At 36.1% G+C, this 16,643-nt stretch overlaps 1 protein-coding gene across 4 annotated transcripts in view; it reads left to right on the top strand.

The window, feature by feature from the left end:
* Positions 1 to 16,643, top strand: part of FAF1 (Fas associated factor 1) — a 523,525-nt gene that overhangs the window by 83,708 nt on the left and 423,174 nt on the right. For all 4 annotated transcript variants that reach the window (XR_009214639.1, XR_009214638.1, XM_032160807.2 and 1 more), the window contains exon 2: positions 13,994 to 14,062. Coding sequence is in view for 1 of the 4 variants with exons in the window: in XM_032160807.2 (XP_032016698.1) it covers positions 13,994 to 14,062 (69 nt within the window). In the remaining 3 variants the exon portion in view is untranslated. The remainder of the gene's footprint in view (positions 1 to 13,993; positions 14,063 to 16,643) is intronic.

Here is a 16,643-nt window from a genome sequence, read left to right as displayed (position 1 = left end):
GTCTGGTAGACTGAAGACCCTCTTTAATACTAAATAAAATCAGCCAGTAGAATAAAGTAGTAACAACAACAAAAATACTAAATATGGTCAAACTAGAAAGCAAAAATAGACAGTTGTCATGTACTAGAACCAAAAAGGGAAATCAGTGTCATTGCAATGGTTTTATCAGAACCGCCCAGACTAAGCCCCAAATTTTGGGTCTCACATACCCTGCATCATTTCTACAGTTGCTTTCAGCAACTGGCCCTCTCAACTGGATATAGATACTAGGGGCTGAAGACTGGTCTTACGACTGGAGATGAGATATAAGACCTCTGTTCTCTAGGAATGATGCAGGGTATGCAAGACCCAAAATTTGGGGCTTAGCCTGGGAGGTTTCTTGGCTTTGCACAGAAAAGAATTCAAGAATGAGTCAGCAGTGAAACACAGCAACTTTATTAAACTCGCACTACCCCTTGTGGAGCAGGGCTAACCTATAGGCAGTGTGCCGAGAGCCCTTGTGGGCTGTTGGCTAATAATTTACACCCACTTTTAATTACATGGAAATTAAGGCACAGGTTTTTCAGAAATCCCTAGAAAAGGAGTGGTAACTTCTGAGTTGTGCTATTTGTAAAGTATCATGGTGTTGGTGGGAGTATCTTATGCTAATGAACAATGAGTGTCACTAGAGGTTGCTTTTGGCGCCATCTGCAGGTTCTGGCCATTTTCTTCAGTTTGTCTTGCCCAGATGGGGAAGTAAGTCCCGCTGGTCTCTTGTCATACAAGGAAGGAGCTATAAAATCCTGGCATGTACATTTCAAATAATGTCTAGTAAAATTTTACCTGAAGATTCAGGGAAGCAGTAAAAAAGGTGACCATTTACCCAGGGCCATAGGGGAAAAAGGCATCGTTAGCCTCAAAAAGTGAGAACTACAGGCATACCTCAACGATGTTTTAGGCGCAGTTCCTGACCAATGCAATAAAGTAGATATCTGAATAAAGTGAGTCACTAATTTTTTGGTTTCCCAGTGCATATAAGTTATGTTTACACTATTATGTAGCCGATTAAGTGTGCAGTAGCATTATGTCTTTAAAAAAAAAGCATGTACCTTAATTTTAAAATACTTTATTGTTAAAAAAATGCTAATTATCACCTGAGCTTTCAGCAAGTATTAATCTTTTTGCTGGTGAAGGGTCTTGCCTCAACGTTGATAGCTGCTGACTGATCAGAATAGTGGTTGCTGAAAGTTGGGGTGGCTCTGGCAATTTCTTAAAATAAGACAACAATTACATTTGCTGCATTGGTTGGCCCTTCTTTCACGAGAGGTTTCTCTGTAGCATGCAGTGCTGTTTGATAGCAATTTTTTTTTTTTTTTTTTTTTTTTTTTGAGACGGAGTTTCGCTCTTGTCGCCCAGGCTGGAGTGTAGTGGTGCAATCTCGGCTCACTGCAACTCCGCCTCCTGGGTTCAAGCGATTCTCCTGCCTCAGCCTCCTGAGTACCTGGGATTACAGGCGCCCACGACCGCGCCCGGCTACTTTTTTTTGTATTTTTACTAGAAATAGGGTTTCACCATGTTGGGCAGGCTGGTCTCGAACTCCTGACCTCAGGTGATCTGCCTGCCTCGGCCTCCCAAAGTGCTGGGATTATAGACATGAGCCACCACGCCCAGCCTGTTTGATAGCATTTTACACAAACTAGAGCTTCTTTCAAAACTGGAGTCAATCCTCTCAAACCCTACTGCTGCTTTATCAGTTAAGGTTATGTCATAGTCTAAATCCTTTGTTTACATTTCAACAGTGTTCACAGCATCTACATCAGGAATAGATTTTCATCTCAAGAAACCACTTTTTTTGCTCATCCATAAGAAGCAACTTCGTATGTATTCAGGTTTTATCATAAGATTGCAGCAATTCATGCATATCTTCACGCTCCACTTCTAATTGTAGTTATCTTGCTGTCTTCACCATATCTGCAGTTCCTCTGCTGAAGTCTTGAATCCCTCAAAATTATCCATAAGGGTTAGAATCAGCTTCTCCCAAACTCTTGTTGATGTTGATATTTTGACCTCTTCCCATGAATTATGAATGGCATCTAGAATGGTGAATCCTTTCCAGAGGGTTTTCAGTGTACTTTGCCCAGATCCATAAGAGGAGTCACTATCTACAGCATCTATTATAGCTTTATGAAATGTATTTTCTAAATAATAAAATTTGAAATTCAGAAATAATCCTTGACCCATGAGCTACAGAATGGATGTTGTGTTAGCAGCCAGAAAGACAACTTTGATCTCTTTGTACATCTCCATCTGAGCTCTTGAGTAACCAAGTGTATTGTCAATGAATAGTAATAGTTTGAAAGGAATCTGTTTTTCTAAGCAGTAGGTCCCAGAAGCTGGGTTAAAATATTCAGTAACCCATATTGTAAAGAGATGTGCTGTCACTCAGGCTTTGTTGTTCCATTTAGAGTGCACAGGCAGAATAGATTTAGCATAATTCTGAAGAGACCTAGGATTTTCAGAATGGTCAATAAGCATTGGCTTCAGTTGAAAGTCACCAACTGCATTAGCCCCTAATGAGAGAGTCAGCCTGCCCTTTGAAGCCAGGCATTGACTTCTCTTTTGCTGTGATGATGTCTTCTTCCAATAGAAGACTGTTTTTAGTGTAAGCATCTTCATCAGTTAGGTCCTGAATAAAACTTACTACAGCTTCTACATCAGCACTTGCTGCTTCACCTTGTATTTTCATGTTGTGGAGATGACTTCCTTCCTTGAACTTCGTGAGCCAACCTCTGCAAGCTTCAAACTTTTCTTCTGCGTGTCCTCACCTGTGTCACAGAATGTAAGCAAGTTAGGTCCTTGCTCTGCATTAGGTTTTGGCTTAAGCAAAAGTTTCGACTGGTTTAATCTTCTATTCAGACCACTAAAACTTTCTCTATATTAGTAGTAAGGCTGTTTTGCTTTCTTATTATTTGTATATTCACTAGAGTAACACTTAATTTTCCTCAAGGACTTTTCCTTTGCATTCACAATTTGGCTATTTGGTGCAAAAAAACCTTGCTTTAAGCTTATCTCAACTTTCAACATTTCTTTCTCATTAAGCTTAATCATTTTAAGCTTTTGATTTAAAATGAGAAACATGACTTGAACACTTAGAGGCTATTGTTGGGTTATTAATTGGCCTCATTTCAATATTGTGTCTAAGAGAATAGGGACTCCCAAGGAGGAGAGAGATGGGGAAACTGGCAGGTCAGCAGAGCAGTCAGGACACATACAACATTTATTGATGAAGTTCATTGTCTTGTGGGCATGGTTTATGGCGCCTCAGAACGATTACAATAGTAACATCAAAGATTGTAGATTACCATAATATATATTATAATAGTGAAAAAGTGTGAAACATTGCAAGAATTACCAAAATGTGACACAGAAACATGCAATTAGCATGTACTATTGGAAAAATGGTTCTGATAGACTTGCTCGATGCAGGGATGCCATAAACCTCTAATTTTTTCTTTCTTTTTTATTTTTGAGACGGAGTCTTGCCCTATCGCTGAGGCTGGAGTGCAGTGGCGCAATCTTGGCTCTCTGCAACTTGTGCCTCCTGGGTTCAAGTGATTCTCCTGCCTCAGCCTTCCGAGTAGCTGGGACTGCAGGCACATGCTACCACGCTCAGCTAACTTTTTGTATTTTAGTAGAGACGGGGTTTCACTGTGTTGCCCAGGCTGGTCTCGAACTCCTGAGCTCAGGCAGTCAGTCCTCCTTGGCCTCCCAAAGTGCTAGGATTATAGGCGTGAGCCAATGTGCCCGGCCCCCTTCAATTTTTTAAAAATGCAATATCTTCACAGTGCTGTAGAGTGTAATAAAATGAGTTTGCTTATACAAAATTCTGTCAAATGATTAAGATTGAATTCATGCAAATTAAAACTAGTCTAGAACTAATGAAGTCCATAAAGTTCCAGCCAATGCATATACAGGAAACACTTTATAAGGATACCATCATAATGCATGGTATGAAAATAAATCTTTCTGAAGATGAACCTAGTTGTTAGATGTTATATACCACAGGAGAAGCCACAATCACATTCAGCAGATGCCAAAATCATAGAACTAACAACTTGAGAACTGGTAACAAAGAGACTTTAAGGTAGATAGGTTCAAAATATATAAAACTGTAGAGAATAGAACTTATAAGCCAGAAATAGTGAAAAAATAGAATAGATTGGATTTTATAAAGAATCTAAAAGTACATCTTCAAAGAAAAAACTCTATAATAGGTAGGTAAATTGGAAAACTATAGGTTTAAAAAATGGTATAGAAGATAAAGTGAATCATCACTATACAAATTTGTATAGAAAATTTAAAAGATGACATGGAGGCTAGAATGTGATGCACCTCCATGGCAAGTAGGAGCTCTGAAAGAGCAGAATTGATTATGTAGGAGATATAATATTCAAATGAATAAAAGTTGAGAATGTCTTAGATTTATTAAAATATGCAACAAACACCATGTCATATACTTAACTCATAATAGCAAAATAAAAAATAAGCACTAAAAGCCACCAGAAAATGGGATGATTAGAAAACAAGTAGGAGCGTGGCAGACTCAAGCCCAACCATAATAATTACACGAAATATAAGTACTTTAAATACTTTAATACAGAGGCAGATGTTGTTGTAGTGGATAAAAAGCAAGACCTGACTATAGTCTGTCTAAAAGAAATGTACTATATGAGTAAAGCCACAGTTAAAAAATATGGAAAATTATATACTATGAAACTATTATTGAAAAGCTAGATGACAATATTAATACCAGACTAAGTAGACTTGAGTACAAGGCATATTACCAAAGATAAAAGAAACATAATCGCAAGAGAATCAATTTTTCAAGAAGGTAACACTTCAAATTTGTGTACACTCATTATCAAGCAAAAATTGGCAAAACTGAAGGCAGATATAGACAAATCCACAAGTACAAATGGAGATTTTCACAGTTTTCTCTCAGTAATTAATAGAACAAGTAGAATCAGTAAAGATACAGATAATTTGAACAGTACTGTCAATAACTAGACTTAATTGACATTTATAGAGTTAAATGGCAATTCCACACAATAACAGATAGAATACACATTTATGTGCATATGAAACAATTAGCAATACAGATTATTGGGCTATTAAGTCTTCATAAATTTCCAAGGACGGAAATCATACAGGTAAAGTTCTCCATCCACAATGGAATTAAATTAGAAATCAACAGCAAAAAGATGTTTGGAAAACTGTATGTGTTTAGGAATTAAGTAACATGCTTCCAAATACAACACATGGGCCAAAAAACAGATCATGAGGAAAACTTTAGAAAAAACTTTGAACTGAATGATAATGAAAATACATATAAAAATTTGTGAGATGTAGCTACAGCAGTGCCTAGAGGTAAATTTACAGCTGTAAATGCTTACATTAGAAGGGAAGAAGGGATTAAAATCATTGCTCTATACTTCCACCATAAGAAGCTGGAAGAGCAACTTAAGCCAAATAAGTGGAAAGAAGGAAATAATAAAGATGAATCCAGAAATGAGTGAAATAAAAAATAGAGAAAATAATGAAAGCAAATACTAGTACTTTTCTTTTTTTACATTTTTTATCTTTTTTTAAAATTTCAGGCCGGGCGCCGTGGCTCACGCCTGTAATCCCAGCACTTTGGGAGGCCGAGGCAGGCGGATCACGAGGTCAGGAGATCGAGACCATCCTGGCTAACACAGTGAAACCCCGTCTCCACTAAAAATACAAAAAATTAGCCGGGCGAGGTGGTGGGCGCCTGTAGTCCCAGCTACGCGGGAGGCTAAGGCAGGAGAATGGCGTGAACCCTGGGGGGCGGAGCCTGCAGTGAGCTGAGATCACACCACTGCACTCTAGCCTGGGTGAAAGAGCGAGAATCCGTCTCAAAAAAAAAATATTTCAATAGTTTTTGGGGAACAGGTGGTGTTTGATTACAATGATAAGTTCTTTAGTGGTGATTTCTGAGATTTTGGTGCTCCCATCACCCAGGCACTGTACACTGTACCCAATGTGTAGTCTTTTATCCCTCACCCGACTCCCACCCTTCCCCTCAAGTCCCCAAAGTCCCTTGTATCATTCTTACGCCTTTGCATCCTCATAGCTTAGCTCTCACTTACAAGTGAGAACATACAATGTTCGGTTTTCCCTTCGTGAGTTACTTCACTTAGAATGATGGTCTTCAACTCCTTCTAGGTTGCTGCGAATGCCATTATTTTGTTTCTTTTTATGGCTGAGTAGTATTCCATGGAATATATATACCACACTTTCTTTATTCACTCATTGACGGGAAGTTAGGCTGTTTCCATATTTTTGTAATTGTGAACTGTGCTGCTATAAACGTGTGTACAAGAGTCTTTTTCATATAATGACTTCTTTTCCTCTGGGTAGGTACCCAGGAATGGGATTGCTGGATAAAATGATGGATCTACTTTTAGTTCTTTAAGGAATCTCCATACTGTTTTTCATAGTGGTGTACTAGTTTACATTCCCACCAGCAGTGTAAAAGTGTTCTATTTTCACCACACCCACACCAACATCTATAATTTTTTGAGATTTTGATTAAGGCCATTCTTGCAAGAGTAAGGTGGTATCGCATTGTGGTTTTGATTTGCATTTGCCTGATCATTAGCGATGTCGAGCATTTTTTCATTTTTTTTTGCCATTTGTATATCTTCATTTGAGAATTGTCTATTCATGTCCCTAGCCCAGTTTTTAATAGGATTGTTTGTTTTTTTCTTGCTGATTTGAGTTCCTTATAGATTCAAGATGTTAGTTCTTTGTTGGATGCATAATTTGCCAAGATTTTCTCCCACTCTGTGGGTTGTCTGTTTACGCTGCTGACTGTTTCTTTTCCTTTGCAGAAGCTTTTGAGTTTAGTTAAGTTTCATCTATTTATCTTGGATTTTGTTGCATTTGCTTTTGTGTTCTTGGTCATGAAGTCTTTGCCTAAGCCAATGTCGAGAGTAGTTTTTCCAATGTTATCTTCTTGAATTGTACGGTTTCAGGTTTTAGATTTAAGTCTTTGATCCATGTTGTGTTGAGTTTTTATAAGGTGAGAGATGAGGATCCAGTTTCATTCTTCTGCATGTGGCTAGCTAGTTATCCCAGGATCATTTGTTGAATAGGGTGTTCTTTCCCCACTTTATGTTTTTGTTTGTTTTGTTGAAGATCGGTTGGCTATAAGTATTTGGCTTTATTTCTCTTCTGTATTCTGTTGCATTGGTCTATATGCCTATTTTTATACCAGTACCATGATGTTTTGGTGACCATAGCCTTGTAGTATAATTTGAAGTTGGGTAATGTGATGCCTCCAGATTTGTTCTTTTTGTTTAGTCTTATTTTGGCTATATGGTCACTTTTTCGGTTTCATATGAATTTTAGGATTGTTTTCTCTAGTTCTGTGAAGAATGATGATGATATTTTGATGGCAATTGCATTGAAGTTGCAGATTGCTTTTGGCAGTATGGTCATCTTCCCAGTATTGATTCTACCCATCCATGATCATGGGATGTGTCCATTTGTGTCATCTATGATTTCTTTCAGCAGTGTTTTGTAGTTTCTCTTCTGGAGGTCTTTCATCTCCTTGGTTAAGTATATTCCTAAGGTTTTTTGTTTTTTGTTTTGCAGCTATTTTAAAAGGGGTTGAGTCCTCGGTTTGATTCTCAGCTTGATCGCTGTTGGCGTATAGCAGTGCTACTGATTTGTATATTTGATTTTGTATCCTGAAACTAACACTGAATTCATTTATCGTATCTAGGAGCCTTTTGGATGAGTCTTTAGTGTTTCCTAGGTATACGATTATATCATCAGCAAACATCAACAGTTTGACTTCCTCTTTACTGATTTGGATGTGCTTTATTTCTTTCTCTTGTCTGATTGCTCTGGCTAGGACTTCCAGTACTATGTTGAATAGAAGTGGTGAAAGTGGGCATCCTTATCTTGTTCCAGTTCTCAGGGGGAATACTTTCAGCTTTTCCTGGAACTTCAGTATAGTGTCGGCTGTGGGTTTGTCATAAATGGCTTTTATTACCTTAAGGTATGTCCTTTCTATGCTGGTTTTGCTGAGGATTTTAATCACAGAGGGATGCTAGATTTTGTCAACTGCTTTTCCTGCATCTATTGAGATTATCATGTGATTTTTGTTTTTAATTTTGTTTATGTGGTGTATCCCATTTATTGACTTGTGTATATTAAACCATCCTGGCATCCCTGGTATGAAACTCACTTGATCATGGTGGATTCTCATTTTGATATGCAGTTGGATTTGGTTAGTATCAGTTGTAATATCTCCCCTTTCATTTGTAATTGAGCTTAGTTGGATCTTTTCTTTTGGTTAATCTCGGTAATGGTCTGTCAATTTTGTTCATCTTTCCAAAGAACCAGCTTTTTGTTTCATTTATCTTTTGTATTTTTGTTTCAATTTCATTTAATTCTGCTCTGATCTTGGTTGTTTCTTTTTTTCTGCCGGGTTTGGGTTTGTTTTCTTCTTTCTCTAGTTTCTTGAGGTATGACCTTAGATTGTCTATTTGTGCTCTTTGAGACTTTTTGATCTAGGCATTTAATGGTATGAACTTTCCTCTTAGTACCACTTTTGCTGTATTCCAGAGGTTTTGATAGGTTGTGTCATTATTATTGTTAAGTTCAAAGAATTTTTTAGTTTCCATTTTGATTTCATTGTTGGCCCAAAGATCATTCAGGAGCGGATTATTTAATTTCCATGTATTTGCATGGTTTCCAGGATTTCTTCTGGAGTCGATTTCCAATTTTATTCCACTGTGGTCTGACAGAATACTTGATATAATTTTGATTTTCTTAAATTGATTGGAACTCATTTTGTGGCCTACCATATGGTCTATCTTGGACAGTGTTCCATGTACTGATGAATAGAATGTATATTGTGCAGTTGTTGGGTAGAATGTTCTGTAAATGTCTGTTAAGTCCATTTGTTCTAGAGTATAGTTTAAGTCCATTGTTTCTTTGTTGACTTTCTGTCTAGTGCTGTCAGTGGAATATTGAAGTCTCCCACTGTTACTGTGTTGCCATCCATCTCATTTCCTAGAGCTTTTATAAATGGGAGCTCCAGTGTTTAGTGTATACATATTTAGCATTGTAATATTTTCCTGTTGTACTAGTCCCTTTATCATTATATAATGTCCCTTTTTGTCTTTTTTAACTGTTGTTGCTTTAAAGTTTGTTTTTTTTCCTCATATAAGAATAGCTACTCTTGCTTGCTTTTGGTGTCCATTTGCCTGGAATATCTTTCCCCTTTACCTTAAGTTTATGTGAGTCTTTATGTGTCAGGTGAGTCTCTTGAAGACAGCAGGTATTTGGTTGGTGAATTCTTATCCATTCTGCCATTCTGTATCTTTTAAGTGGAGCATTTAGGCCATTTACATTCGATGTCAGTATTGAGATGTGAGGTGCAGTTACTCTATTGTGCTAACAAATACTAGATCTTATTCCTCTATCTGACTGTGTTTTTGTACCCATTAACTATCCCATCTTTATTCTCCTCTGCCCACTGCCCTTGCCAGTTGCTCATTACCATCATTCTACTCTCTATCCAGCATTCTCTATTTTTGACACTTTATTCCTCTGATTTCTTTTAGCTTTTTGTTCATGATATTTTAGCTCTATAAGTATGTTTAAGATGATGATTGATAGACTTTGTCTGCTGAGTCGGATGTCTGTTTTTCCTCTGTACAGCTTCTGTTAATTTCTCTCTTGAATGGGCCACATACTTTGTTGCTTCTCTGCATACTTTACATATATTTAAATGGACATTTAAAACATACAGTATGATATCTCTGGAAGTTAGATTGGTCCTCATTCTCATGTTTTTTTTTTTCGTTGCTTTCTGTGGGTTGCAGTTGTTTGTTTAATGACTTCTAAACTATTTTTGTAACTTTGTTTTCTTTGTCACAAGTGGTTCCTCTCTATTTGTCCATCATAACAAAATACAATAGTCTAGTTGGCTTCAACAAAAGACATTTATCTTCTTGTAGTTCTGAAAGCTGATTGTGTGTCATCAGGGTACCAGAGTGGTCAGTTTCTGGTGAGGGCTGTCTTTCTGACTTGCAGATGGCTGCTGTCTTGCTGTGTTCTCACCTGATGGGGTGATGAGGGAGACAGAAATTTTTTTAAAAATTATTTAGTTTTCCTTTCTAGTCTTTCAAGCTTGAAACAAGTTCTTTGGTATCTCTTCTTACAAGGGCATTAATCTTTTTTTTTTAAATAACTTTTTATGGACTTAGGAGTACAAGTGCAATTATGTTACATGGATGTATTGTGTAGTGGTAAAGTTTGGGCTTTTAGTGTACCTATCACCTGAATAGTGTACATTGTACCCAATAAGTAGCATTTTTGCCCCTTACTGCCTCCTACCCTGCCACATTTTGGAGTCTCCAGTGTCTGTCATTCTACTCTGTATGTTTATGTGTATCCATTGTTTAACTCTCTCACAAGTAAGAACATACGGTTTTTGACTTTCTGTTTTGGGGTCATTTCATTAAGGATAATGGCCTCCAGATTCATCCATTTAAGGGCACTAATCCTATCATGAAGGTTCTACCTTCATAACCTCATCTAATCCTAGTTACCTCTCAAAGACCTCATCTCCAAATACCATCATAGTGGATTTTAGGATGTCACCATAGGAGGATACAGATATTCAATCCATAGCAGTCTCTTGTTTTTAATCTGTGGTCTACTAGTGTTTTGTTTTTCAACTTTTGTTTTAGATTCAGGGAGTACAGATAGAAGTTTATTACCTAGATATATTGTGTGATGCTTGAGGTATGAAATGATCTTGTCACTCAGGTACTCAACATAGTACCGAATAGTCAACCCTTGCCTCTCTCCTCATTCTTGTAGTGCAGTTTTATTGTTGCCATCTTTCTGTCCATGAGTACCCAATGTTTAGCTCTCACTTATAAGTGAGAAAATGTGATGTGTTGTTTTTTCTTTCTGCATTAATTCGCTTAGGATTATGGCTTCCAGCTTAATCCATGTTGCTGCAAAGGACATGATGTAGTTCTCTTGATGGCTGCATAGTATTCCACAGTGTATACATGCCACATTTCCTTTATCCAGTGCACTGTTGATGGGCACATGGGTTGATTCCATGTCTCTGCTATTGTGAACAGTGCTGCGATTAACGTGTGAGTGCATTTGTCTTTTTGGTACAATGATTTTTTTTTTTTTTAATATATACACAGAGATTGCTGAGTTAAATGCTGTTTTAAGTTGAGAAATCTACAAACTGCTTTTGTAGTAGCTGAACTAAGTTGTATTCCCACCAACAGTGTATAAATATTCCCTTTATATCTGCGGCCTCACTAGCATCTGTTTTTTTTAAAAATATATTTTAATAATAGTCACTTTGGTGTGAGATGGTATGTTATTGTAGTTTTGATTTGCATTTCTCTGTGATTGGTGATGTGGAACATTTTTTCATGTTTGTTGGCCATGTGTACGTCTTCTTTTGAGAAGTGTGTGTTCATGTCCTTTGCCCATTTTTTAATGGGGTTACTTGTCTTTTGCTTGTTGATTTAAGTTGCTTATAGATTCTGGATATTAGATCTTGTCAGATGTGTAGTTTGTGAATATCTTCTCCCATTCTGTAGATTGTCTGTTTACCCTGTTGATAGTTTCTTTTGCTGTGCAGAAGCTCTTTAGTTTAATTAGGTCTAACTTGTCAATTTTGGTTTTGGTTGCAGTTGATTTTGAGAACTTAGTAGTAAATTCTTTGCGAAGATTGATGTCCAGAATGGCAGTTCTTAGGTTTTCTTCTAGATTCTTATAGTTTGAGGTCTTATATTTAAATCTTTAATCCATCCTGAGTTAATTTTTGTATATGGTGAAAAGTAGGGGTTTAGTGTCATTCTTCTGTACATGGGTAGCCAGCTATCCCAGCACTGTTTGTTTATTCAATAGGCAGTCCTTTCCCCATTGCTTATTTTTGTAGGCTTTGTTGAAGATCAAATGGCTGTAGGTGTGCAAGCAGCTTTATTTCTGGGTTCTCTATTCTGTTCCATGAGTGTTTATTTCTGTTTTTGTATCGATTCCATGCTGTTTTGATTATTGTATCCTTACAGTATAGTTTAAAGTTGGATAATGTGATGCCTCCAGCATTGTTCTTTTTGCTTAGGATTACTTTGGCTATTTGGGCTCTTTTTTGATTCCATATGAATTTTAGAATAGTCTTTTCTAGTTTTGTGACAAATAACATTGGTAGTTTGATAGGAATAGCATTGATTCTCTGGATTGTATCGGGCAGTGTGGCCATTTTAATGATATTGATTCTTCCAACCTGTGAGCATGGAATGTTTTTTATTTGTGTTGTCTCTGATTTCTTTCAGCAGTGTTTTGTAGTTCTCCTTGTAGAGATCTTTCATCTCCTTGGTTAACCATATTCCTAGGTATTTCATTTTCTTTGTGGCTATTGTAAATGGGATTATATTCGTGATTTGGCTTTCAGCTGGAGTGTTATTGGCGTGTAGAAATGCTATTAATTTTTTACATCGATTTTTGTGTCTTGAAACTTTACTGAAGTTGTTTATCGGTTCCAGGATCCTTTTTGCAGTCTTTATGGTTTTCTAGATACAGAATCTTATTATTTGTGAAGTGAGATAGTTTGACTTCTTCTTTTCCTATTTAGATGCCTTTTATTTCTTTCTCTTGGTTGATTGCTCTGGCCAACACTTCCAGTACTACGTTGAATATAAGTGGTGAGAGTGGACATCCTTGCCTTGTTTCAGTTCTCAAGAGGAATGCTTCCAGTTTTTGTCCATTCAGTATGTTAGGTGTGAGTTAGGCTCTTACTATTTTGTGATATGTTCCTTTGATGCCTACTTTCTTGAGGGCTTTCATTGTAAAGGGATGTTGGATTTTATTGAAAGCTTTTTCTGCGTCTATTGAGATGATTGTATGGTTTTTGCTTTTAATTCTGTTTATGTGGTGAATCATATGTCAAACCAACCTTATATCCCAAGAATGAAATATACTTAATTGTGGTTAATTAACTTTTTGATGTGCTGTTGGATTTGGTTTGGTGGCCTGAGAATAAGATGCCTACACTGCTACGAGCTGGGTCACCAGAGAATGGCTGACTTTATTAATGTGCCCAGCTTAAAAATGGCATCCTGCTAGTTAATATTTGCTTAGTCTGGTCACAAGTATTCCTCATATATTTTTTTCAGAACAGCACCAGAAATATAATTTCATATATGTAGTTATTTTTTTCTTAGTATTTATGTTAAAAGGGTAAAAAGAAATGTGCGAAATTAATTTTAACATTATGTTTTATTTAAGCCAGTATGTAAAAAATTTCCATTTCAACATGTATTCAGAGGAAAAATTACTAATGAGATAGTTTACATTTTTAATTTTGGTGCTAAGTCTTACCTGGTGTGTATTTCGTACTTAAAGCACATCTTAACTCAGTTGAGCCACATTTCAAGGACTCACTAGCCACATGTGTCTGGCAGCTACCAGAGAGCGGCTGGTAGTGGCTATCAGACAACACAGATCTAGAAGTTTTATAGTTTTAGATTTTAGTTTAGGTCTAGGTCTGTTATATATTTTGAGTTAGTTTTTATATAAAGTGCAAGGTATGGATTGAAGTTCATTTGTTTTACATGTGGTTGTCCATCAGAATCTTTGACTAAAAGTTGTTCTTGGTAATTAGAGATCATCCTGGGTATCAAAGCTCAAAATTTAAATACACTTTCTTTTGCTGCTTTATTGTCTTTTTTTCAGAGCAATGTAAATTTACTTTGTAATTAACAATGTTCACACCATATTTGTAAAATGCTTAGAACTGTTAAACTTTTAGTGTTTTGGCTTTATTCATATACCTATTTGAATTTAAATTACATATTATGCTATTTACATTTTTAAGTCTGATTTACCTCCCTATTTCTAAAATTATATGTAAAATGCTTATTTACTTTCTTTCCAGGCATGTACTGGCATTGAAAACATTGATGAAGCTATTACATTGCTTGAACAAAATAATTGGGACTTAGTGGTAAGTACTTTTTTCTTTCTCTGACGAGTAATCAAATTTTATGAATTCTTGAATGTCTTTAATTATTTTTTATAGATGGGTTCAGCATACCGTAGCTCATCTATAACTAAGCTGAGTTAATAAAGTCTAAATGCCATATCTTTCATATGAAGTTTATATTTAGCTCAGTATTAAGTTATTATGAATACTTAGATAATTTAAATGACTTTTAAAGTTGTTCTCTTATTTTACTGTGTGTTGTGGTTCATCTTCCATGTAGTATTTTGGTGGAGATGCTTGGAAGGAGAGAAGAGTCAGAGTTGTCTGTCTGAATAACATATTTGATGTTTCCCCCTCACTTCTGGGACCTTCACTGATAATTAATCTTTTCTAAAGCTGTTAAAATAGTCGCATTCTGCTATGGTTTTCCTTAGAAACTTCGGGCAGTATATTATAGAAGTGGCTTAGTTTTTTCTTTTTTGGCGATAATCAAAAGGCAAGGCACAGCATAGCACTAAACATTCACCTATTACAAAGCAAACCAAAAATGGATTGTATAATGGCATTGGAGCAGTATTGGTTGTGTCAGGATGACACGGATGTTTCTTAATGCCTTAGAAATGCTAAAAAAAAGTTTAAATTGTAATTTTGAAGAAGTGCTAATTTTCAAAAGTCAAAACTTAACGTGTACTTATAGAAATGAGTTTAGATATGTAGATATATGCACACATATGTTATGTGGACTTACATAATTAACTCTTGGTGTCTGTGTGCTTTGTGTAGACTTACTACTTTTTTAAACTCAAAATATGAAAAGCTTTTCTTTTCAGATTAAAAGTAGTGATGCTTAATGTAATGAAATGAGATGAAAAATTTACAAAGAAAATATTAATTACCTTTAATCCCATCACTCAGATAATAATTGTTTCACATTTTTAAGGTATGTTATTCCAGATTATCTTCTATAATTATGTGATTAAATTTAAAAAATATACAAGTGAGATTGTTTTATACCTTCTGTTCTGTAATCTGCATTTTTCACTTAATTGTGGCTGTTCAGCATTCTTTTTAATGTTTGCGTAGTATTTCATAGTGTCACTGTAACATAATTAACCAACTAGTCCTATGCTGTTGGTTATTTAAGATTTTTGCGGCATTTTGCTATTATGAACATTACTGTAGAGAACATTCCTGCATATGCATGTTACATATTTAACCTATTTTTTCAGAAGAAATTGGATAAATTCAATTCATAATTGAATTTCTGAGTCAAATTACATGCATATTTTTGGAATTTTGAATACTTTAACCAAATGGACTTCCAGATTGGTTTTACTAATTTAAAATTCTACCAACTATGTATATTTTTGATATTTCCATTTCATTAAACCAATGCTTCCTTATCTTTTTTGTGTTTTGGTACTTGTCAAAATTTAGAAATATTTGTATAGCTTGACTCTAAATTCATGCTTTTAACCATTGTTGCTATACTCCAACAAAGCATGATATAGGTGACAGCTCCATGATTGCCATGTAGAGGTAGGGAGAAAGGGCAGTGGCTTAATTGAAATGATGCTCCCAAGTTTCTTGTCTTGAGTCTTCTTTTGCAATAACAAGTGCTTTGCTTTATTTAGTTGTATATTTTGGGAGTGTCTATTAGAGAGGCTGATAGAAATTACTGGGGTGGTTAAAAATTCCTCCAAGCCCCTCTTGCATGGTATTTGTAAGAGGGATATGGAATAGAGGAAAGGGTGATGGTGGGCTGGGAGTACAAGTCGTTAGTGGAGGAATTACCAGTTTTGGGGATGGATGTATATTCTTTCCTTATCTGCTTCTTATTGGTTCGTGTCCATTAATTTTGAAGGTTAAAACACTTACTGGTAGTGAATATTTTATTAGTACAGCCTATGCAGAATATTGTAAAAGGAGAATTTTCCCAGATAATGTTGAATAATTGAATGGTAAGGTACTCTTCCACTATTTCTGAGTTATTTTATTTTGGAAAATATTCTAACAACACTTGGGTTTAAAACACTGGTGTTATATTTGTGCAGAAATGCAGTCATGCACTGTATCAGGCCCAAGCAAAAACATCAGGCTATCTTTCAGAACCTTAAATTTTGGCTTTCTTTTGAGATACATCTATCTCCTAGCTGGCTTTTCTTCACAAATAATTCACTTTTATTCACAGTAAAGATTTATTGTGCTTTGTAACTATCTTGCTGCTTACATTTTATCATTTATCCTGTTTTCATGCAGCATTCACTTTGTTGTTTTTTAAAAATGAAACAAATATTTTGAATAATCCATCACTAGTTTAAACTTTTCAGTAGCATCATGGAACTTTATGTGATGTCCTCTATATTTTGCCTATGCGTTATATTTTGTGTTTCTAAATTTTTTTTTTTTTTTTTTTTTGAGACGGAGTCTCGCTCTGTCGCCCAGGCTGGAGTGCAGTGGCTCACTCTCGGCTCACTGCAAGCTCCGCCTCCCGGGTTCACGCCATTCTCCTGCCTCAGCCTCCGAGTAGCTGGGACTACAGGCGCCCGCCACCATGCCCGGCTAATTTTTTGTATTTTTAGTAGAGACGGGGTTTCACTGT

This window comes from Hylobates moloch, unplaced genomic scaffold, assembly GCF_009828535.3.
Source record: "Hylobates moloch isolate HMO894 unplaced genomic scaffold, HMol_V3 SCAFFOLD_8, whole genome shotgun sequence".
Classification (NCBI taxonomy): domain Eukaryota; kingdom Metazoa; phylum Chordata; class Mammalia; order Primates; family Hylobatidae; genus Hylobates; species Hylobates moloch.
This window is presented reverse-complemented; position numbering and strand designations above follow the sequence as displayed.